This window comes from Microtus oregoni, unplaced genomic scaffold (genome assembly GCF_018167655.1).
Source record: "Microtus oregoni isolate MIOR12 unplaced genomic scaffold, Mior012 000021F_ref0000039, whole genome shotgun sequence".
Classification (NCBI taxonomy): domain Eukaryota; kingdom Metazoa; phylum Chordata; class Mammalia; order Rodentia; family Cricetidae; genus Microtus; species Microtus oregoni.
The window spans coordinates 701,135-725,007 of NW_024543080.1; the positions used below are offsets into that span (position 1 = coordinate 701,135).

At 44.8% G+C, this 23,873-nt stretch overlaps 1 protein-coding gene across 3 annotated transcripts in view; it reads left to right on the plus strand.

The window, feature by feature from the left end:
* Positions 1-23,873, plus strand: part of Tmem150c (transmembrane protein 150C) — a 64,835-nt gene that overhangs the window by 35,208 nt on the left and 5,754 nt on the right. For all 3 annotated transcript variants that reach the window (XM_041671557.1, XM_041671556.1, XM_041671555.1), the window contains exons 2-7: positions 10,263-10,352; positions 12,326-12,379; positions 12,470-12,502; positions 12,600-12,667; positions 20,180-20,307; positions 22,587-22,764. In XM_041671557.1, coding sequence (XP_041527491.1) covers positions 10,273-10,352; positions 12,326-12,379; positions 12,470-12,502; positions 12,600-12,667; positions 20,180-20,307; positions 22,587-22,764 — 541 coding nt within the window. In that variant the 5' untranslated portion in view covers positions 10,263-10,272. The remainder of the gene's footprint in view (positions 1-10,262; positions 10,353-12,325; positions 12,380-12,469; positions 12,503-12,599; positions 12,668-20,179; positions 20,308-22,586; positions 22,765-23,873) is intronic.

A 23,873-nucleotide genomic window follows, 5' to 3' on the forward strand; every position in this document is an offset into this window, starting at 1 on the left:
ACTCACATAACAGCAGGAGAGACTCCACAAATGCCATGGTGTCTGTGCATGTGTGCACGCACACGTTATACACACGATAATATATATAAAACAATCGCATCTGCCCTGTGTGGAAAGGACAGTGTGTTACCCAGAAACTGTTACTTTCAAATGGAAACACTTACTGTATTCATGGCCTGACAGCTAGCACCTGCTTTCTCTCCGCTCCACTGTCTCTGTTGGTTCCACCTTGCTACCTCATAAGTGAAATCATACAACATTGTCCTTTTGTTCATGGTATGGCATTTGTCAGAATTTCCTGTTTGAACTGGCCTTGCTCTTGTGACAACCCTCCTGAGTGCTGGGATTGTAGTGTGAGCTACCATGCTTGTTTTGTTGTTGCTTGCTTGTTTTGTTTTTCCTTTTTAAAGCTAAACAATGTTTCATTGTATGTAAAGTACCACTCTTTTCATCCACTGATTGGCGCTTGGGTTGTTTCTGTCTTTGGCTGATGTAATGTCTGTTGCTTTAAGTATTGGATTACACATAGTGTGCCTGGTTTTACTCCTGTGGTTTGTGTCCTTGTCTCTGCTGTGATAAAATTTTATGACCAGGAACAATTTAGAAAAGTGTTTATTTTTGGCTTACAGGTCCAGAGGCAGAGATTTGTGTCAGGATCAGGAACACGAGTGTGTTCATGCGTGCCGGTGTGTACACAGGACGCAGGGGAATCAGATCTCCTAGAGCTGGAATTGTAAACTGCCTGATGTGGGTGCTGGGAACTAAACTTGGGTTCTCTGGAAGAGCATCCGCAGCGCTCCTAACCACTGAGCCATCTGTCCAGCGTTGTGAAGCGTACCGTTCAAAGGCGGCTGCTAAGTCACAGAGCCATGCAGCTATCACACCCTATTCCTAGCTTTTTTATTTCTCTGTTGAACAATTTTAAGTCAATTTTATTGGATGACACTTGGTGTCTAAATACTTTGGTATTTGTCTCTAGAAATTAGGACCCTTGCCCCACTGTCGTGGATGGCTTCAGCATTTTTTGGAGAGAGGGAATTTTCTCACAAAGCCCCACTGGCAAGAGAAAGTCCTTCTAATACAGGTCACTTGCCCCGTTACAGCGGGAGATGGGTGGAGAGAGTTTGGTGCTGTACCAACCTGTAATGAGGACTTCTGGTTGACTTTCACTATGTTTGCAGAGCAGTGGAGTTGGAAGTTCAGTGCTTTCACAAAGGACACATTCTTTTCACCTTCTATTCAGCTGTCCTCAATATGGTGCCTTGGGTCCTCATATATGTTGTCTCGTGGTTACAAGATGGATGCCATGGCTCCAGCTGCTGTGTTTTTACTGCACTCTCCCAAGTAAGAAAGAAGGAGCATATGTAGAAAGGGTTTTCCCTATTGAGGATGCAGCCCCTTCCCATCTGCTACCCAGCAGACTTCCTTTTGCATGTCAGTGGTTAGGTTCAAGGGAGTCTGGAATGGTATCGGCAAAAAAAAAAAAAAAAACGAGGTAGTTATTGGGCCTAACCAACCATGACATATATGGTATCCCTGGGCGAAGCACATTGCTGTCCCAAATAAAATGGTACTTCTCTTGACTAAGAAAATCAGAAGTTATATCCTCCACATATGGGCAGTGTCTGTTCTCATTCTTAAACATATAACCGAATTGTGAGAGGCTATGGCATGGAGACTCTGAGGTCGTATTCAATCCCTGTGCTAGTGAAAGGGAAGTTGGGGTTCTCTTTTGGATGGTGTTGGCACAATGAGCTGCATCTATTTCTGAGAAAAATAATCCTCCGGGCCATGAGTCTAGGAGGGCCCTGTAGTCATCTGCTGGGTGAAACTAGAAATCAAGAAAATGGCGGAGAGAAACAACCACTGCTGTTTCTGTCTAGGGATCATCATATTTGGGGAAAGGCAACATTTTATAGAAAGCCTTCACTATGCGCATGTTTTTTTTTGTTTTTGTTTTTTTTTTGCCAGCATCCTTAAAAACATTATTTTGTGGTGGAGCCTGACCTTGTGGATTTAATGATGCTGTTTATGCTGCTGGTCAAGACAAGTCATCATAGACTCTGCAGGGGACACCAGGTCACCTAACTCTTGTGGTATCCAAAACTTAGGATGCAGTAAAAACAACTTTTATGTCAGGACTGGTGACTTAATAGTTGGCTCCTTTTCCTCATGCTGCTTTGCATCTCAGAGTCTATCAAAATTATAGAAAAAACAAACAATCCTTGTCGTTCTCACCTGTGATTGCCAATGGATTTCAACATAATATAAGCCCTCCACATTTGCTCATGACACGCCTGGCAGAGGCTCCCAGGAGGCTCCTGGTTCATAGACACAGTGACGGTCCTGGCCATTAGTGGGTGGCTCATTCATCTTTTGTGCTCCACACCAGCAGGCCCTGTGAGTATATGAAAAATCGCTGTGGCAAGGGGCTCATCTCCCGATAAACTTCCAAGTGAAAAAAGATAAGCAAAGACCTCAAGTGGTGCTTGCAGCGGAGCTCAGGGTCATGTGTCACTTAGCCGCAGAGACACATCCTGAGACGGGTGTCATTTGATGATCTCATCCTCATGGTAACATGCTTACACACACTGACTACACGGTGCCAGGTGGAATAATCTCAGGGGTCGACGGCAATAATCTCACGGGACAAGGTTTGTCCCGACCAGAAATGCTAATTCACGGCACGTGACGACAGCGAGCAGTTCTGGGAGGCTGACCAGGCAGGAGGTGTGCCTTCAACTGTGTTTGCAGTTGTTATAAAAATGTGGGAAGGGGGCTGGAGAGATGGCTCAGTGGTTAAGAGCATTGCCTGCTCTTCCAAAGGTCCTGAGTTCAATTCCCGGCAACCACATGGTGGCTCACAACCATCTGTAAAGAGGTCTGGTGCCCTCTTCTGGCCTGCAGACATACACACAGACAGAATATTGTATACTTAATAAATAAATAAATAAATATTAAAAAAAAAAAAAAAATGTGGGAAGGTCGGTTCCATGAAGAGACGGAGGCACAGAGCAAGCCTAGCCAATGTCACATAACGACTAGTATTAGCTGAGCTGGAACTCTGAACTCCGGTCCCATGCGGATTAGCCACACTGCCTCCTCCTGCTGGTTCAGGCCAGACAAACCTTCTCTCTTACAGGCAGACACTTTCCGCTGCTGGAAAGTGTTATCTTAAGTTCTGCAGCTTGTCAGTCACCAGTCAGAGTGGTCTCAAGGGCCTGAAGCAACGATGATCCAGGGGGCTTTCCCTTTCCATCTGTAGGTGGGAGTTTGTCTGTCCATCATGTGGTACGATGGAAGATTTGTCTGCAGGGATGCCATGTTCCCAGGTTTTGATAGCCTCCTTTGTGCTGGAAGAGCTACGTGACACTTGATAACAAAGTATGAATAATATTACTGTTATCATTGGCTTTTTCAAATAGGGCCCCTTTATGAAACCCTTGCTGGTCTCAGACTGCCTCAGCCTCCCAAGTACTGAGCTGATTGACATGAGCCACCGAATCTAGTTGTGACTTTGACTTATAAAGTGCCCCTTTTTGGACAAGTTAAAGTGCATGGGGTCTTAGGGGACAAGCTCATGTGGGCATAGAATACATGCTTTCAAGAGAGTTTAACTTTTCTCTCAGTCTGTTGAAGCCAGAATACTTCTAACACATCACAATGCAAACGGTGGGAGATGCCCCCATCCTTTATCTGTGGTTCTTTTTTCCCTCTGGGGAAAAGCAAGAGTTTTGGAAACACAGAAGGAGCAGAGGGAGCAGAGGTTTTCGCCACCTCGCCCCTTGCTGTGCAGCCTGCCTGGCGCACAGATTGGGTAAGTGTGTACATCACTCACACTCACGGAATGACATTTATTGGAAGAGAACACATGGCAAGACGTGCAGAGCTGGCAGTGCTGACTCTGTGCCATGTGGCCATCTGGGTAACAGCTTAGCAAGTCATTTCGATAAATAATGCCATTTGGAGGAGCGTTTCAAACCAAAGCTGAGGGCCAGAATCCTTTCAAGGTTTTTTTGCAATTTTGGCTCGTACCCTCCTTTTGTCAAAGACTCGTTAGGTCACATTCCTGTTATGCTCAGCTCTTTGGGGTCAGGGGAACATTTATGCCTGGTTTTTCACTGTGAAATACCAATGGAAGATTAATATCAGCAGGGTAAATACCACACAGAATGAAAAGAATCACAGTGCATTTATTATACATGGATAAGGTTCTTTTTTTAGACTTATTATTTTATTTTCTGTGTACGAGTGCTTTGCCTGCATGTGCGTGCACACCATGTATGTGCCTTGTGCCCACAGAGGCTTGAGATCCCCTGGAGCTGGAGTCACAAATGGTTATCAGCCACCATATTGGTGGTGGGAATTGAACCAGGGTCCTCTGCAAAAACAGCAGTGCTCTAAGCCACTGAGCCATCTCTCCAGCCCTAAATAAAATTCCTAAGAATGTGAAATATCTCCTCTTTCCTTGAAGAGGCTTCTTCATTTAGCTCAGGAGAAGAATGAAACTTACCCTTATGTCTTAGTTAGGGTTACTTTTGCTGTGATTGAACACCATGACCAAAAGTAACTTTGGGAGGGGAGGGTCCATTCTGCATATAATATATGTTATATAATATACGTTCCATATAACAGTTCATCATTAAAAGCAGTAAGGGCAGGAACTCAAGCAGGGCAGGATCCTGAAGGCAGGAGCTGACACTGAGGTCATGGAGGGTGCTGACCACTGACTTGCTCCTCATGGCTTGCTCAGTCTGAATTCTTACAGCACCCAGGACCACCAGCCCAGGGCTGGCACCACCTACAAAGGAAGGGTGAGTAGGGAGATGGAGTAAGTAAGGGGACTTTCCCCCTTCATGCAATACACACACACCATACACACATGCACCACACACACACATACCATATACACATATACCCCCCCACACCCCACATAACCAACACACACACATACCACATACACCACACACACCATTCACACCCACATACACACACACCATACACACATGCACCACACACACACATACCATATACACATATACCCCCCCACACCCCACATAACCATACACACACATACCACATACACACACCACATACACCACACACACCATTCACACCCACATACACACACACCATACACATACCATACACATGCCACACACACCATGCATACACACACCACACACACACACACACCACACACACACACCACTCTGGTCTTAAGCATACCTGTTAGCTACCAGAAGAACATAGCATGGTGGGTTCTACTGTGTGTCTGATTTATGTCCTTCGGTGTAAGAATCTTTTTCTGTGACTTCATCTGACTTAGCTCATACATGTTTCTCAAGTCTTATCACAGTAATTTATAAACTGTTGAGGATCTAACAACATTCAATGAAACAGTTGAGACTCACAGTTTTAAAAGAAAAAAAACAGATCAGAGATTTCAGTATAAAACCATAAACCTTTAGTAAAAAGGACATGGGGGGAAATCTGAGATCAAGGGATAATTGAGAAGTTCCTAGGTTTGACAGTTTAAAAGGGGGACCTATAAAAAGAGAACTGGGCAGGTTAGATTTTTTTAAAAAGCAGAATTTCTTGCTTTGCAAGTAACTTTCTAAATGAGCCACAGGGATATGTGGCACATTCCTAAGCCCCAGCTCTTGAGAGGGGCAGGAGGGGGAAGGGAGTTCAGAGCCATCCTCAGCCCTCTTGTGAGTTTGAGGCCCGCCTAAGCTATCCGTGAGCCTGCCTCAGACAAACAGGTGAGGCAGAAGATGTGTCCGTGGGGAAGAGTCTTGGCTGCTCAAGTGTGAGGGCCTGAGTTTGGTCCCCAGCACTCCTGGAGAAGCCAGATGTGGTCATGTGTACCTGTAAGCCCTGAACTAGGCATGGAGATTTCTGGAGCATGATGGGTAGAGGTGAGGGGTCATGGTAAGGTGAGTTACTAGTTGACGATGGTAGACATTGGTATGCCGGGGATTGCTGGTGGGGAGAAGGCATGATGACTGGACAGGGTTGCACTGTGTCATTCCTTGCAGTGAAGTGAATTTACAATCATCTTTAAAGGGAAGAAATGCATAGTCTATGTGAAATCCTTTGGAAGATGCACCAGGGTAGTTCTGCTGCAAGCTAGTAATACAGTCATGCATAGACATCTCCCAAAGCATCACTTCATGCTAAGAAAGGGCAATTTTCACCTAACCTCAGGCGGAATATAGAGAATTTTTTCCATAACTTGGACATAAGTTGTCCTAGGAGAGTTAAACCAGTAAAAAATAAAAACGGTTTAGAAGCCTTGGTCACATTAGGTTTTTCTAAAGCAAAACGAACAACTAACACAATGAAAAAATAAAAAAAACACGCCTGCATGGGGAGGGAGACCTGAGAGCCCAGCCTTTGGGAAGTTCAGCCAGGAAGGTTGTGTTAGGGCCAGCCTGGTTCAAACCAAACCAACAAAAACACGAACAATAACAGTAACAATAACAAAAAACAGAATGGAAAGAGCTAAGGAGACGGCTCCATAGGTAAAGTGCTTGCCATACAACATAGGGACCTGGGTTTGGATCCCCAACACCCAGGTGAAAATCCAAGCCTGGGAAAACTCTCCCGACCCCAGCACAGGAGTGAGGTGAGGGCACAAAGACCGGCGGATCCAGAACTGGTCAGCAGTCTAGCTGAAATAGTGACCTCGGGTTCAGGGAGAAGCCCTGTCTCCAAAAATAAGGTGGAGAGCAACACAGGAAGACACAAATGTCAGCCTGTGGCCTTTGCGTGTGTGTGCACACGTTGGCACTCCCCTGTACCACATGTAGAAATCACCAAGAGCATATCTGTGGATTAGTGGAAGAGCATATCCCATCACTAAAAACAGATAAAGCCACAGGAAGGCAGACTAAACATTAAGTGGTTAAGATTTTTTTTTTTTGGAAAGTCATTTGAAGGAAAACAATATTACCAGAAAAGCTATCTGTGCCTTTCTAGAATAAGTGCTACTTGGAGAAGAAAGTCTTGTTTTTCCGAGTTGTGCTCTGCAGATAGGAGCCCAGTCCCAACACATGGATTCGTCTGCTCAGTCAGTCCAGTTACAGCACTTCTAGAACCGGATTGTATACAAGGCTCTTAGCCTGCACCATTGATGGTCTGCAACACGACCCTATAAAGCAGAAATTGCTCTTAGTTAAACTAAGGTGTAAGAGGTGGGATAGCCCACCAGAGACCGTGTCGCTAGTGGCTGGCGACGTCGTTCACATCCTGGTCTGTCCATGGCATTTCTGTCCTACTGCATCTTCCAAGGAAATGATGGCAGCCAGCCAGCTTGTTGCCATGTTCCTAGAGGTGGCTTCTTAACTCTTTTTGTGTACCTCTGATTTCCCATAGTCCTGGCAGAGGAGTCAATGCATTGGCTCCTTTGACTGTTCTGTTTCTCACTGTGTGTTTACAGGTTGGTATTCTGATTTTATCAGCCATCTTCTGCAAGCATGGTGAATGTTTTTTGTGCCGTCTTGGTAGATTGTCTGTGCTGTTTGAGTTCACCAAGGAACTGACTGGAGAGCTAAGATGTGATCCTCTCACTTCAGACTCAAGACGGTTGATCTCAAAGCGTCCTTCAGACTCTCCTGCCTTGGGTCAAGTTGCTCCTTGACTCTGGAACAGGTTGAAAATAGAACAAAACCGCTTAAAATGCAAAGTGGAAGCATTGTGCCTTTGAGAGCAACTAGAAGGCTGCTGTATTTCATAGCCTAAGACACCTGTAGAGAACGGCTAAGGGGAATCTTCCTGACTCTGCCACCACCGTTTAACAGGGCTTCCATAGCCGATTTCTGCTGGGTGTTGTAAACATCCATGGGAAGGTGTTTGCGTCTTCTTCTTACCTCTCTATCTGCTCCTTGGGCTCTTCCCAACCAAAAGCACTGTGATGGTAGACCTGTCTTCAGACTATGAGAAACTTAAAAGGCTTTTCATTGTCCTGTGTTTCCTGGGACTTGCCGGGAATTTAGAAAGTTTCGTAGTAACAGTATGAAGACAGGTAATATTAACTTATTGGATTATGCTATATGTGTAGTTGGGATTCAACTCTCTTTTAATATGATAAATTAACTTGTTACTGTCTCATGGTCTTAAGAAAAAAATAAAGGGGAATCAGTAAGTAGGGGGGAAAGAGATGTTGGAAAGATGTAGGAATCGAAATGCTTTTAGTAAAGATGGACTTATGCTTGGGGCTTAAGACGGCAGATGCTTTCCAGAAGATGGTGGGAAACTGGAAAACCTAAGCAAGTCACACAAGCTCCACACCACCTCTGAAGATCCTTAATGTTGGCTTTCCATAAGGGATGGGGTTTTTTGGTCACCTGGAATTCTTTCCCAGACTCTGTGTAGCCCTGGATATCCTGGAACTCACTCTGTAGATCAGGCTAGGCTCTAACTTAGAGATCCACCTGCCTCTGCCTCCAGAGTGCTGGGATGAAAGGCGTGCACCATCACCGCCCAATGGAATCTTTTATTTACTACTCACCATTCTGTTGTCACTCCTAGCAACAGCCAATCTTGAGCCAAAAGGGGCGGGGCTTTCACCCTCATTCTCCACACCCTGTAGAATTCTGCCCTGTAACTACCCCAGTTTGTAAGGTTTGGGGGCTCTGACTTTACAGAGACCTCCCCTTCCAGGTTCCCCATCACTGAAGAAGGATGCTTAAAAAAAAATATCCCACACGAGCTCAGAACTGAGTATAATAGAGGGTTATTTATTTAGGGGTAGGCTCACAGATCACAGTCCTCTGCTGGAATGGGGAACAGCAATCGAATCCCACAGCCGGAAAAGAGGCTGGACATGCGCTTTACATCAGCAAATACAGTGTAAGAGGTCATGCCCAAGTGGGTGGGTAATTTAAAGGCTACTGGCAGTAGGAATTCCTACAGCACCTAGTTCTAGCCGGGCGGTGGTGGTGCACGCCTTTAATCCCAGCACTCGGGAGGCAGAGGCAGGCGGATCTCTGTGAGTTCGAGACCAGCCTGGTCTACAGAGCTAGTTCCAGGACAGGCTCCAAAGCCACAGAGAAACCCTGTCTCGAAAAACAAAAAAACAAACAAAAAACAAATGAAAAAAGAAAGTTCTAAACCTAATACAAAGTTATATACAATAAGAACAAATATCAGGCATAAAAATTAGAATTACAACCAGCATAAACAATATCAAGCAAGAAACATGTAATAAATGTTTCAATAATTATCCTATCCTAACACCCCACCATCAATAAAGACCTGCACCGCCTTTAAAAATGTGGCATCCCTGTGGTGGCTAGTGTGTTGCTGTCAAATGGGCACAATGTAGAATTGCCTGGAATGGGGTATCTGTGGGGAGTCGTCTGAACTATGCTGGCCTGAGAGCAGGCTGTGAGCAGTTCTTAGCTGGGTCCGTGGAGGTGGGAGGAGCCACCCTGAATGTGACCAGCACCATTTGATTGGGCCCTGGACGGAATGGAAGGGAGAGAGGACAAGCCGACACTAGTGTGCATGCTAGTTCGTTGCTCTCTGCTCCTAAGCGGAATGTGTGTGATCCGTTCTCTTTTGCTGCTGTGACTTCTCCATAATGGTGAACAGTCAGCTGGAACCGTGAGCTAAAGCAAACCTCCTGTCCCCTAGTATTTTTGTCAGGGCAGTTTGTCACAGTCACGGGAAGTGAAGCTAAGTCACCCAAACACAATGTCTGTCATTTCTCCACTGTGCTGGTTGGCGCTAACCGAAAGCCTTGTTCATCTTGAGAACCCACTGGAACCGCTCAATAACTTGCTACCAGTGAAGTTCAGATTTGCAAAGCATCTGGCGCTTCCCCCATGAACTGCTAGTCTATTTCGTACCTATTTGTTTCTAACACTCATTTCTCTAGCCTTAGCTACATGTCAGATCCATCAGGCTGTTTATATTAATACTTGCTCTGGACTTCTATACTCAGCATCTCAAAATACTTTGTCTCAAAATACTTTGAACATATCACTGCATGTGTGAAGCTGAACATTTTCATGAAAGCCCTCCCATTGGGTCATAGCTGAGATTAGGAATCTTTATGCTAGTACCAGACAACGGTGACCTATTTTAACCTTGGGATTTTCCTGCTAAGAAGGTGGCAGTAATAACAGACTTGAATCGTGGTTTTATAAAATCGTGGGTTTCTTTGCTGTTGTTGTTCTCAGTTGGACTTTCCATCTTGAAAGAGTCCTGTGGATTCTTGCCTTCACTATTAATGCCTGTTCATTTGATTGCAGTGGTGCAGGCATGGATGGGAAGAAATGCAGCGTGTGGCTGTTTCTACCTCTCGTGTTTACTGTGTTTACTTCAGCTGGCTTGTGGATAGTGTGAGTACACTTTGGTTAGCAATGTAAGAGTCACGTGTAATATCGAGAAAATCCAGGTTTGGGTACTAGGACATATTTGTATAGATGTATTTCTAAATGTCATATATATGTATGTATGTATATATATATATATCAAATAGTTTTTCTAAAGTAAATATATGTGTGTGTTAATTCAACCTTACTAAAGTTGTCAATTTTTCTCATCCTTTATTACTTAAAGTAAAATAACAAAGTTGAATAATAAATTATTTAAAATAGGTAATGAAGATCCCCACCCCATCCTTCTTTAACAGAAGGTTTTGCTGTGTAGACTAGGCTGGCCTTGAACTTGCAACCATCCTTCCACCCCTGCACACTGAAATTACAGGCTTGTGCCACTACATAGCCATTTGTTCTTCTCGTGAAGCTGTTCTTTGTTTTCAGGCAGAGTCGCACTGTGTAGGCAGGTGAAGTCTGTTCCAGGATGGCTGGCTTGTTCCATGTAACGAATATTTTCAAAGCTGGTTGCATGAGTTCATATTTACAAACTTTTCTCATTTGACACCAGTCAATGCGCTGTGGGCTCTGTTTGCAACCAACTCGTGACCAACTCCGAGGTGTTTATAAAATAGGTGTCTCTACACTGGAAGGCCTGGCTTACTACCAAAAGCAAGGTCCCATAGTTGCTGATTTCAATCCGTACTGTCTTAAGAAAACTCACGAAGAATGGTTTCACTGGCCTGTGATGTAGGTCAGTGACAGAGTGCTTGGAGAGCCAAACAATAGGCCATGGGCAGCTACTGTTCTATTGCTGTGATGAAACACCATAGCCAAGGAAGCTTATACAGGAAACCATTTTATTGGGGCCTTCTGGCTTCAGAGGGTTAGAGTCTGGAGGCTGGAACAGCTGGGAGCTCACGTCTTGATCTGTCAGGAGGAAGTAGAGAGAACTAACTGGGAACGTCTGAGTCCTTTGACCCTCAAAGGTCACATCTCAGAGGCACCTCCCTCAACAACACCGCACCTTTTAATCCTTCCCAGGCCGTTTCACCAACTGGGGACCAAGTATCCGTTCTCATTCAAACCACCACAGGCTTGATGGCCAGGAGAGGGGAAGAAGACAGAAAAGGAAAAATGGTAGTCATATATGCCTGAGAAATTTTATGAAAGCTGTGATGTTCATCCCTCGCCCCCAGTTTTCAGATTATAATTGTCACTGTTTGAACATGAATTCTTCTAAGGAATTTAAGGATGCTTATGTCTCTGCATGGATATGTGCAGCTAAGTGTAGATGCGTGTGCAACCTAGAGGCATCAGATTCCCCCAGAGCTGAAGTCACAGGAGCTGTGAGCTACCTGACATGGGTGCTGCTGAGAACTGAACTCAGGTCCTCTGGAAGAGCAGCACGTGCTCTTCCCTGCTGAGCCACATCTCCAGGGCCTGACGACCGTGGCATTTGAGCTTTAAAGCACCAGTGATCTATGGGTAAAGAATTGCAGTTGGCACGGTTGTGCTGATACACAGCTGTAACCCCAGCACTTGGAAAGCTGAAATAAGAGAATGATAGGTTTTAGGCCAGCCTGAGCTACATAACAAATTCCAGGCCAACCAGTGCTATAATGGAATCCTGTCCCAAAAAGAAAGATAAATGTAGTTAAAGATCTTTTTCTGTCTGTTGGTTGGTTGGTTGGTTGGTTAGTTCAGTGTTTTGAGAGGGAGTCTCACGTAGCCCAGGCTGGTCTTCCACTCCTTGTGTAGCCGAGGATGGTATTGAATTCCTGATCCTACTGTTTCTCTATCCCAAATATTGGAAATACAGTTGTATGTGTTCAAACATTCCTAGCTAATGAGCGTTTCTTAGAAAATAATGGCTATGACATCTACCCATGATATAAATAAATTAGATATTTAACTCAATTAAAATGAGAAATATTAATTCTTGGGGGGTATTTTAAATTGTGTTGTTTTATAAACTGGTCATTCTTTCTTGCTAGGTACTTTATAGCCGTGGAAGATGACAAAATTTTGCCATTAAATTCAGCCTCAAGGTAAAGATTACATCTAGAGAAATCACTGCTCCGTCATAGAGTCAGCAGTGACTTTGCCTTAACCTGTGCCTCTGTGTTTCTTGTTTCTAGGAAATCTGGCGTGAAGCATGCTCCGTACATCAGGTAACTCTGATTCTTCCTGACCTGTTGAGTTTGAGGAAAGTGATGCATGATGCTACCGATTTGAACAGCCAACCGCTAAGGCTACGTCTTTCTCCAGTTTTGCAGGCGATGATCCTCCCGCCAGTTGTGTGTTCAGCCAAGTAATGAACATGGCCGCCTTCCTAGGTAAGATGGGCAGGAACGGTGCTTTATGGGCTCTGCTCCATTTCTGTGTTAAATCCTCCTGAAGCCACACCAGAACGATGGGGGACCCGCTGACCTTTGAGTATCTTGTAGTGTCAGGATGCTGAAGGCACGTTTTTGTAGTAATGACACTTTGCCACCATAAATCCTTCTGCATCCCCTGTCTCCTTCCCAGCCCTCTTCCCTTTGCCATCTTTATCTGGTTCTTCATACTCGGAACTTTATTTCTTCTGCTGTGTGAGATAATATATTTCACATGTCGTGAAATCTTGCTGAGATGGTACTAGGATGCCACATGGTAGCTCTATAAAGAGGACGCCTTATTTATTCCTTCCCTGGCAAAGATGGATGTAGCAGGCTTTCTCTTGAGCAGCCAACCGGCCCCCAAATCATGACAGGGAGACTTACTATTAGTTATGAATGCTCAGCCTTATCTTAGGCTTGTCCCACCAGCTCTTATAACTGAATTTAACCTGTTTCTCCTCATCCACATTTTGCCTTGGGGCTTTTCACCTTTCTCTCATCCTGTATGTCTTACTCCATGTCTGTCTGGTGGCTGCTGTCTCTTTTCCTTGTTCTCCTCTCTCCCTCTTGTTCTCTTGAGCCTAGAGTCCTCCTACTTATTCTCTCTGCCTGCCTGCCCCACTTTTCCTGTTACTGCCTAGCTATTGGCCGTTCAGCTTTTTCCTAGACCAATCAGGTGCCTTAGGCAGGCAAGGTAAAACAGCAGCCCATCTTTACATCATTAAACAAATGCAGCCGAAACAAACGTAACACACCTTCGCCTAGTTAAAGTAATACTCCACGGTCATGGGAAAGTAGGTAGGCTCTGTGGTGCATATCTCTGTTAACACTGACCCTAGGATGATATCCTCCTGTGTGCCCACATACATATCAAGCCACTGTGTAGAAAAGTAGGTTTAAGAAAAAGTACCATTTCTTTGAGACCCAAGACCCTCCTTCAATGTCCTGTCCCCCAGGATCTGCAGGTACTTTCTGAACCCTGCCAGTCCTCTGGAGATGGTGGGAACCAGCCATGCTCTTTTCTCTTGCTGAATCTACTTTGTATACCATTTTCCACCAAGCCAGGCCTTCTAAGCATCTTGTCAGCTGTCTGTCATTGCTGGCATGCTGTCGGGAGAGGACCAGGAACAGCACAACAATGCCAGTTTTTTGAAGGATTTTTTTTTGCACAGTGAGACTTTCATTCCTAGCAAAAGATACAGATAGATAGCACTGCAAAGAAAGTGTCGGCTTTGGGTGTCCTTATCCCCTATGTTCACATAGTTCATTTACATGTAGAGCTTTGCCTCTCCATCCCAAACAATTTCCTACTCATACCTGCTGTTTGCCTCCACACATACACGTTGAGATATGGTTTTATGCAACCCAGATTGGCCTAATGCTTACTGTGTAGCCCAGGATGATCTTAAACTTCCAACTTCCTGCCTCTACCTTCCGAGTTCTGGAATTGCAGGCACGCACCACCATGCCCAGTTTCTATGGTTCTGGAGATCAAATCCAGAGCTTTGGGCGTGGTAGGCAAGCATTCAACCAACTGAACCCCATCCCCAGCCTCATGTGTATTATATTATTATTCCTCCCCTCTCCTCCTCCTTCTTCTTGAAATAGGATCTAATTTAGCCCAGGCTAGCCTTGAATTAACTATGTAATGATGGCTTTAAGCTCCTGATCCTCCTGCCTGCATCTCACAAGCATTGGGTTAGAGCCATGTATTCTTTTTTTTTAATTTTTATTTATTTTAGCCAGGTATGGTGATGCATGCCTTTAATCCCAGCACTTGGAAGGCAGAGACAGGTGGGTTTCTGTGAGTTCAAGGCCAGCCTGGTCTACAGAGTGAGTTCCAGAACAGCCAGGGATACACAGAAAAACCCTGCCTCAAAAAAAAAAAAAAGAAAGAAAAAGAAAGAAAAGAAAACAAAAAGAAGAAAAATATTTATTGTCATTTTATGCATATGGCTTTTGCCTACATGCATGTATGTGCACCACTTGCATGCCTGGAACTTATGGAAGTCAAAAGGAGGCGTCAGATGCCCTGGAACTTATGGATGTCAGAAGGAGGCGTCAGATGCCCTGGAACTTATGGATGTCAGAAGGAGGCGTCAGATGCCCTGGAACTTATGGATGTCAGAAGGAGGTATCAGATGCCCTGGAACTGGCGTTTCGGACATTAGTGAGCCACAGCATGGGTGTTGGGAATCAAATCAGGTCTTCTGCGAGAACAGCAAGTGCACTTAACTGCTGTGCCATCTCCCCAGCCCCATGTGTACTTTGAGAAAATGTTTACTTTAGGGAAGGGAAGACTTAGCAAACTCACTGGAAGATTGTTAGCCCAGGATGCAACATGGGTAGAGTCTTGGTTGGTCCAAAAAGCTCAAACCACGAGAAACACGAAGAACACTCTGAGAGACTCCGAAGAGGACTTCCCTGAAGTTCACAAAGTTTTGCCCTAGAGCTAAATGTGCTTTGTCAATGCCTTTCCTGCCGAGGTGTCTCCTAACCTGGAAGTGTCTGCCCCACAACCACCAGAAGGTCATGATGCTGGGTCTCTGGGTCAAAGGGCATTCCTTCCTGCCCTTGACCACAGGGTTTTTGTGTCTCAGATGGTCACAGTGTCTAAGGACACAGCACTCAGCAGCAAGCAGAGTGTGTGGCTACCGTTCATCTTCCTAGTCTTATAACTACCAGCTTTACACTTCTTTACCCTTCTCTTAACACCTGCTCCTCTAAAAACCCCCAAGCCAGTCGTGGTGGCTCGTGCCTTTAAACCCAGAAATCAGAAGAATTCAAGGTCAGCCTGAACTAAGCTACATAGTGAGTTCCAGGCCAGCCTGGGCTACATAGAAAGCCTCTGCCTACAAATAAGTAAGTAAATAAATGACCCGGTAAGCACATTCATTTGTTAGTATCCACCATGGCCTAAGTGGCTACTAACAAATCCTTGCAGTTAACAGACAAGAGCGAACTTGAATTGCAGGGCTGGGGCCTTTCCCAGACGCTCTGCAGTCGCGGCACAGGGGTCCACAGGCTGACAAACTCTGCACCGGGAATCCCCTAGGGCCCAACACGGACATTAACAGCCGTGATTCCACTCCAGAGCCACGACTGAGAGCCCTCTAAACACTGCCTCTTTTGATCACGACACACAGGAGTCTGCGTTCATGCGAATGCCCTTGCAGACTGTCCTCCATGGGGCTTTAAGGAAACCAGCGAGCATATTGGAAGCTCCACGTTGTTTCCTTCGTAGTCTATGGACAAATTGCTATCTCCCAGTAGTCTTTGGTTTATTTATTTATTTATTTATTTATACAATATTCTGTCTGTGTGTGCCTGCAGGCCAGAAGAGGGCACCAGACCTCATTACAGATGGTTGTGAGCCACCATGTGGTTGCTGGGAATTGAACTCAGGACCTTTGGAAGAGCAGGCAATGCTCTTAACCTCTGAGCCATCTCTCCAGCCCCTCCCAGTAGTCTTTGGTATAGCATCTAAAAACAGCCAGTTTGCACACTTCCCAACTTACATCATCACAGCCTGTGATTAACTAATTATAAAAGCGCTTGCAGACACAGGCAGCGCGAGCGGAGCCCCTCTTCCAGGTGACATTCATCATCGTCTCATTCTCTAGCGCTCCCCGCTCCACCAAGAAGCAATTAAGCTTTTACCGGCTTTTGCTGGAAGGTACCGCAGCAGCCAGCGCTCAGTCTCTATTATCTTTCATCATGTTTGATGCCATCTGGTAGACACAAAACTGATTAAGATTAGTGTTCAATGAGAGCAAAGCAGCAATTACCTATTTATCAACTCTGGGAGTGGCAAAGAATCCATTGCTCACTAGAGATTATTGCTATATATGGCGGGCGCTTTCTTCTCCCCAGGCCGGTCCCTGATCGACTTCAGGCTATCACTTCACGCTCTCCAACTGCCTCTGAAAATAGCTTTCTCTGCTTACGAGTCCCTGTTTTTGACAGTCGTATAGAGTGTAATTTATAGTCTAAAAAGGAGTCCATGTGGCATTTATTAAAATTAGTTAGCAAAGATCTTTTATCTTTTTGACAGACTAATCAAAGATTAAATGCTCGGTTATTTTCTCCACAGATTTAGCTACATTCTTCGTCCTAAATGTACGCTTTCCTCTCCGCTGTGGGGAGGAACCTAAGACAAAGGTGCTGAAAGGAATGTTTTCCCCTGCCCTGGAGAGGGTGTGAGAGCGAAGCTAACAGCTAAGTGGTTTCAGTCACCTAACCTGGCTGCCTCCCTCCTGCAGCTAAAACTCCCTGGCTGGCTTGCTTTACCGCAGCCATAAATAGGAATCATTGATGCACATACAGTAAAACTAGCAAAACAAACAAACAAAAAAAAAATAGAAGTTGGCCGGGTACCAGCTTAGGACTGGAACGGGGAGACGCTGCTCAGTTTCTGACTTGAAAACTCGAATCACATCTTAAACATTTCATTGTTAAAAATCAGCAGTGGTTCTGAAAAAGCATGGGATAAAACCGGACTCTCTGAACATAGCGGACAATGAGGACTACTGAGAACTCAAGAACAATGGCAATGGGTTTTTGATCCCACTGCACATACTGGCTTTGTGGGAGCCTAGGCAGTTCGGATGCTCACCTTACTAGACCTGGATGGAGATGGGTGGTCCTTGGACTTCCCACAGGGCAGGGAACCCTGATTGCTCTTTGGGCTGACTGAGGAGGGGGACTTTACCGGGGGGAGGGGGAGGGAAATGGGAGGCGGTGGCGGGGAGGAGGCAGAAATCTTTAATAAATAATTAATTTTAAAAAAAGTCAGCAGTGTTCTATCTGTGTTCCTTTTAAAATATAGAAGATCAGACAGGGGACACTTAGATAAAAACAACAACAACAACAACAAAACCTTACATAGACAAAAATAGCAGAGGGCTAGATTTTAAAGTTTTTTCTAACCCAGTGGTGGTGGTGCACGCCCTTAATTCCAGCACTCGGGAGGCAGAGGCAGGCGGATCTCTGTGAGTTTGAGGCCAGCCTGTTCTACACAGTGAGTTCCAGGACAGCCAGAGCTGTTACAGAGAAAAACCTTGTCTTGAAAAACACCAATGAACAAAAAAAAAAAAAAAAAAAAAAAAACCCAAACACAAAACAAAAGTTCTTCTTCTAAAACTGCTAATACAAATCTAAACTTACTACACCTTACTGAGGGGTCTGTGTCAGGGGAGGTGACATGCCATAATGTGTGTGGCAGTCAGAGGACAACTCTTTAAAAAGAAATTTGTTTATCACATATACAGTGTTCTGCTCGTATGCCTGCAGGCCAGAAGAAGGCATCAGATCTCACGACAGATGGTTGTGAGCCACCCACCATGTGGTTGCTGGGAATTGAACTCAGGACCTCCAGCCCCAGAAGAAAACATTTAAAAGTTAGTTTTCTCCTATGATGTGGGTCCTGGGATTGAACTCAGGTTGACAGGCTTGGTGGCAAGTGTCTTTACCAAGCCATCTCACTGGCCTCAAATTGAAATTTTCTTTAATGAAACTTAAAAGTATATCTATTAATCTATTAGGGGCTGGAGAAAGGCTCAGCTGTTAAGAACACTGGTTCCTCTTCCTGAGGACCAGGGTTCAAGTCCCAGCAACCACATGACTCACAACCATCCAGTCCTAGGGAGTCTGACTCCCTCTTCTGACCACTGCAGGTACTACAAATGTGTGGTACACAGACATATATGCAGGCAAAACACATAAAAATAATAATCTTTTAAAGTTTTAAGTGGATCTATTGGTCCTGTGCTGAGGAAACGTCAACATATACAATATAAAGATGATTTTGAAATGGTCATATTCCTAGAAATTACTTTTATGAAGTTATAATTTAAACACTATTTGGTGAAAATTTGATAATTTGCCTGGAGGCAAATTCAGTTCATAAATTCTGATAAAGCCAAAGCCTCATTAGTTCCAGCCTTCTAACGAGGCTCTTTTAAAGGGAGAGTCTGTCTCACCTGAGTAGTATAGAGCTGGCGGGTGAAAAGGGCAAAGCTTCGTGTTTGGAATGTAACTGTCGGAACTGGGTGAAGTTATTACAGTCAAGTAGGCTTCTGTCTGTTAGAAAGTGGCTTCTCACCCATATCCCAAACAGGAAGACACTGCTTCCAGTGGCAAGACATGCATCGTGCCCGAAGCAACTCAAGTCCTCCCAGGGAGAGACACTGTCAGGTGGGTCCGTGTGAGGAGCCATACTGGGGTCTGAGTGTGGGCTAAAGTTCTAGAACAGTATGTCCCACCAATTTAAGTGACCAGCAGAGAGTTCCCAGGGAACTGCTTTCTGCTAGTTGTCTTTTAAACAGATCAAATGCGCTGTTTGTGTTCTGTCCTCCTGTGGGGGGCTTCACATGGTGTTGATTAGCAAGTGTCCCCATGGGGTCCTGTGCTGAGCCCCTCGGTCCTCATATCAGACTTTCTTTATTAGCTCCCCTGTAATTAGTGCTCTCCCAGCTTCCTTCTCCGGTTCACGGCCTACAAGCAAATACAGCGTCACGCTTCTTCCTCATCCCACAGGATACAGTGTGGTTAACAGACCTCCAGTGTGACTCCAGGGATACTGGCTGGAGAACTCTTGTCAATGCAGTTATTCTCTGATCAGTCATAGACCTTGGCTGGGACGTGTACCAAAAGTTGTATCAGGATGAATAATTTGCAGTTTTGTAAATCATGGGTTATCCACATTTTGATTGCAAAATCCAGATGTGAATCATGTTTTACTCCCATTGGTCGGAGGACCTCAGAGCTTGGCACAGTGAAATCTAGCAACCAGCGTAATGCAATCATGTGGATGGCTTTTCTGTATTAATGGCTAGAGAGACAAAGGTCTGGCGTCAAGGTTAAACCCTTAGTAAATAATTTCCAATTTAATTGCTATATGAATAGGGGAATTTTGTCTTTCCTGCTGAAATATAGTATCAAAATAGTCACAGGTAGTCATTATTGTATTCCCTTATAGGTATATTGTGTACATGTGCATACATCTATATGTCTGACAGCAATTAATGAACAAAGGAAGCCATGAGTTTGGGAGATAGTATGTATGTGTATATGGGAGGATTTGCGGGGAGGAAAGGGAAAGAGAAAATGATATAATTATAGTCTCAGAAAAAATCAAAGAATGAAGAAAACTTTTCTGTGGTGAGATTAAAGATGATCTCTGAGAGCCACACATGGTGGCTCATGTCTGTAATCCCAGCATTCAGGAGGCTAAGGGAGGAAGATCCTGAGTTTGAACCTGGACTACATACTGAGTTCCTGCCCAGCCTGGACTACATACCGAGTTTCTAGGCCAGCCTAGGCTACATAGCAAGTCCTTGTCTCAGAAAAGATTTTAAATGGGTCTTTATTTATTTATTCATTTATTATATATGTATTTGTACATTATGGTTTTACACTTCTGCCTTAATCTAGTACATTCTTTAATTTTAAGATTTGTCTTATTCCTAGCCCTCGTGGTAGCTGTTCTGCGCTTCATCCAGCTGAAACCAAAGGTTTTAAACCCATGGCTGAATATCAGTGGATTGGTGGCGCTGTGTCTGGCTTCCTTTGGAATGACCTTGCTTGGTAACTTCCAGGTACTTCCTTTGGCTTTTTCGCCTCCTCTCATGCTGGTAAGATTATCCACTTCTAAGTTATTGCAGCCTAGGGTACCGTCTCCGTGTGACCCGTAGAATTCTGCGTGAATTCAGAAACAAACACTTTGCACTTTGATTCCACATCCGTTATCCCCAGGGTCGCCACGCCTGTTCCCGTCAGATGCGTGAGTGCTAACTGCTGATGCAGATGACATGACAACTGGGGAGTTATCTTAGAGCAGCCGTGAACTTCCTAAAAGGATGTCTTTACAGAGTGTTTCACGCTCTTCTTCATCATAAATCGTATCCCAGTACGCTCTTCTAGAAAATTACTAAGATCACTGCCTCTGACTATCCGTCTTTGATGAAAGCACACACATCGGAATAACAAGTGTCTGTGAGAGTAGAGAGGGACAGTCCAGAACCTCTCCAGAATCCCTGGTCCATCCTCCTAGAACTCAGAAGCCCAGGAGCACACCCGGAAGAGTGGTTTGCTTTGCCAATACCTCATCTTCCTCTTGTTCTGAACAGCTTCATCTATTTCGATAGTTGGATGATTTCCCTGCCTCTGTTCACTGCACACTGTAGTCCACCCTTCCCTGCTACCAACTTCCCATGAGCAAACAAAGAGATAGGTCCGACCCTCCCCCATCTGCCGAATGAACCCCAAATGCCACAGGCACTCCAGACCCTCTGCATCCTAGGGAATGCTTAGTCGTGCTCTTACCAAAACACACTCATGGCTTTCCTCCGTCTCTCTCTAACCCTCGCTCTTGCTGATTCACGAAACCAGGACCGTCTATTCCTCACGACTTCACCTTGGCACACGGTAGCAAACATGTTTTGCATTGTGAGTTGTTTGGCATTTCCATTCCAGATCAAGCTGGATAGCCCGAAAGCTGCATCCTTAGAGCGCACTGCATAGGATGAAGACTCAGCAAGAGCATGTCCACTGAGATTGCTGCTGAGATCATGGTGGTGGCCGTCCTGCGCTGCCTGCCAGGGCTCTGAGTGCTGAGGAATAGGAAGTGCATGCTTCCCCCTAAAGTCCTAGGAGAATCCCGGAAGTGGGTGGTCTTGGAGAATGACCAAATGTAAAGCTATGAATGGTGGCACTCGATATGAAGACCTGGAGTGTCCTGTCCGTGAGTGCGATAATCAGCCCCCTGGAGGATGGGATGAGAATCGCTTCCGTCGCTGCCCCTCTTTATTAATTTATAAAAGTTTGAACCCTATGACTACGGTATTACCTATCTTAAAAGCGGGTAAAATGTTGATGATAAATGAAATGGGTTGCATTTGATATGAGAGATTGATTCCGTGGATGTGAAATTTAGCTTGCGAAGTCATTATTTTAAATAAAATTTGAAAATATACCTTTTGAATTATGAGGGAGAAAGTGTCTTCCTAGCAGTGGGTGGGGGCTGCAACCAAAATCAACAGGAAAGTTATAGGGAAAGTGTATTGATTTGATACAGCACTACAGCAACACGGCCACCCACCTGTCTCTTCAGCAGGTCTCACTTTTGTGTGTGTGCAGTTAAAATGCAGATGATTTCAGAAGGAGTTTTTAGCGATAGGCGCCTTTTTAAAACAGCTAGGTAATGACTCGGGGAATATTCACAGTTCTCACAACTGACTGCAATAGCAAGAGCCTCCGTCTTCCAACTCTGCGGAAGCCATGAGTGTGGCTCTTCAGACCCAGTTCTTCATGGCCTGGGACTCAGGCTGACACTCAGAGCTTTTGCAGTTTTCTTTATAGGAAAACAAGACCCAGGGAATTCCTATCAACACTGAGTAGGTTGAGTTCCACGGACAGGCCAATTGTCCCCAGGGGTATCATGGTGTGCCCATCAAATCTTCCCGTGCCAGAACTGTCGATTCTCAGTAAGCACACAGCAGCATCCCAAGCTTCCTTCCCTCAGCTCGGAAAGCTGCGTCTGGGGTGTGTGCCCATAGAAACTTGACATTTCCCTTTTCATGTAATTTCCTGCTCCTTCATTTCCTTTCCTTAAAAGCTTTTTCTGGCAAACAAATTCAGGAAATAGATCCCTGCCTCTTGCAGGCTTTTCTAAACAAATGTTTTTAAGTTCCGGGAAAACTGTTTCTTTGCCCCCTCTGTAGATTTTCGCCATTTGAGAGTAGACCCAAGGAGTCTATGGAGATGAAAAGGTGTAGTTTCTCGCTGTCGAGAAGTTCTTCCCTCATCTTTCCGCTATACTTTTCGTCCGTCTGCACAGTTTCAGAATGAGTCTCCACATAGCTCCTCTGTTCCCTAGCTCACAAACGATGAAGAAATCCATAATGTGGGGACGTCCCTGACCTTTGGGTTTGGCACACTGACCTGCTGGATCCAGGCCGCCTTGACACTCAAGGTCAACATCAAGAATGAAGGCCGGAGAGTTGGGATTCCTCGAGTTGTTCTGTCGGCTGTGATCACGCTCTGTGTAGTCCTGTGTATCCTTTGAAGGCTCATTGCCAGGGACAGTAGGACTCAGGTAAGTTTTATATGACGAAGACGAGACTATGACCCTTCCTGGGGTGTGGGAAAACTGTCAGATCAAAGAGAATCAGACCGAAATGCCGTAATGAAGCCATCACTTTAAAAATGAATAGCCAGGAGCTAAAGACGTGGCTCAGTGGTCAAGAGCACTTGCTGCTCTTGCAGACAGTGGGACTTTGATTCCCAGCACCTGCATGGTGGCTCACAACTATCTGTAACTCCAGGTAGAGGGGATCCAACATTCTTTTCTGGCCTCCTCAGGTACTGGGCACACTAGGGGTGCACATACATACTTGTAAGTCTTTTAAGGATGAATAAAGAAAAACGAATAGGTACGGTGGACTATAGACGTAATCCCAGAATCTGGGAGGTAAAGGCAAGAGAATTGGGAGTTTAAAATATCATCCTTGGTTACATAGTGAGTTCAAGACCACATTGGACTACATCAAACCCTGTCTCAAAAATAAAAGTAAGTTAAAATTAATTTTAAAAAACATTAAGATCAGATTTTTAAGCCAAAGAGAGACAACGAACTAAAACTAAGGCAGATTCTGGTGTCTGAAGATTACTTTGGCCTATGGGAAAAGTGTCATAATTCTGTCTCTAGTCATATAATATTCCATTTATGAAACGATGGCACAGAAAGTCCAAAAAACATGTACTGGGGTTTTTTGTCATCTTAAAAAAAATTCATCTATGACTTTAACTCCTATTAGAGTCGGGGCATTTATTAGCCTTAACATGAATGTCAAAAGACATGTCTGTATCTTTCAGGATTATGAATGTTCCTGGAGAACAGTTTCAGGAACTAGACCACCTACAGTGAGTGGTTTTCTTGAATAAATATGTGAGGCTTTGAACTGTTGTTCATTTCCTTTTCTTCTCTTGGAGTTTGAACCAATGGAGAACAGACAAAGAAGAGCTGGGTGAAAACCAGCTTTTACTCCTAGTAAACCAGGGAAGAATGGCTCAGACTCCATCCACACCCTATAGTCCACTCACCTGCTCATGACAAGCAGAAGGGAAAGGCCTTACTCCCTTAAAGCCCAGACAAGTCCCCAAG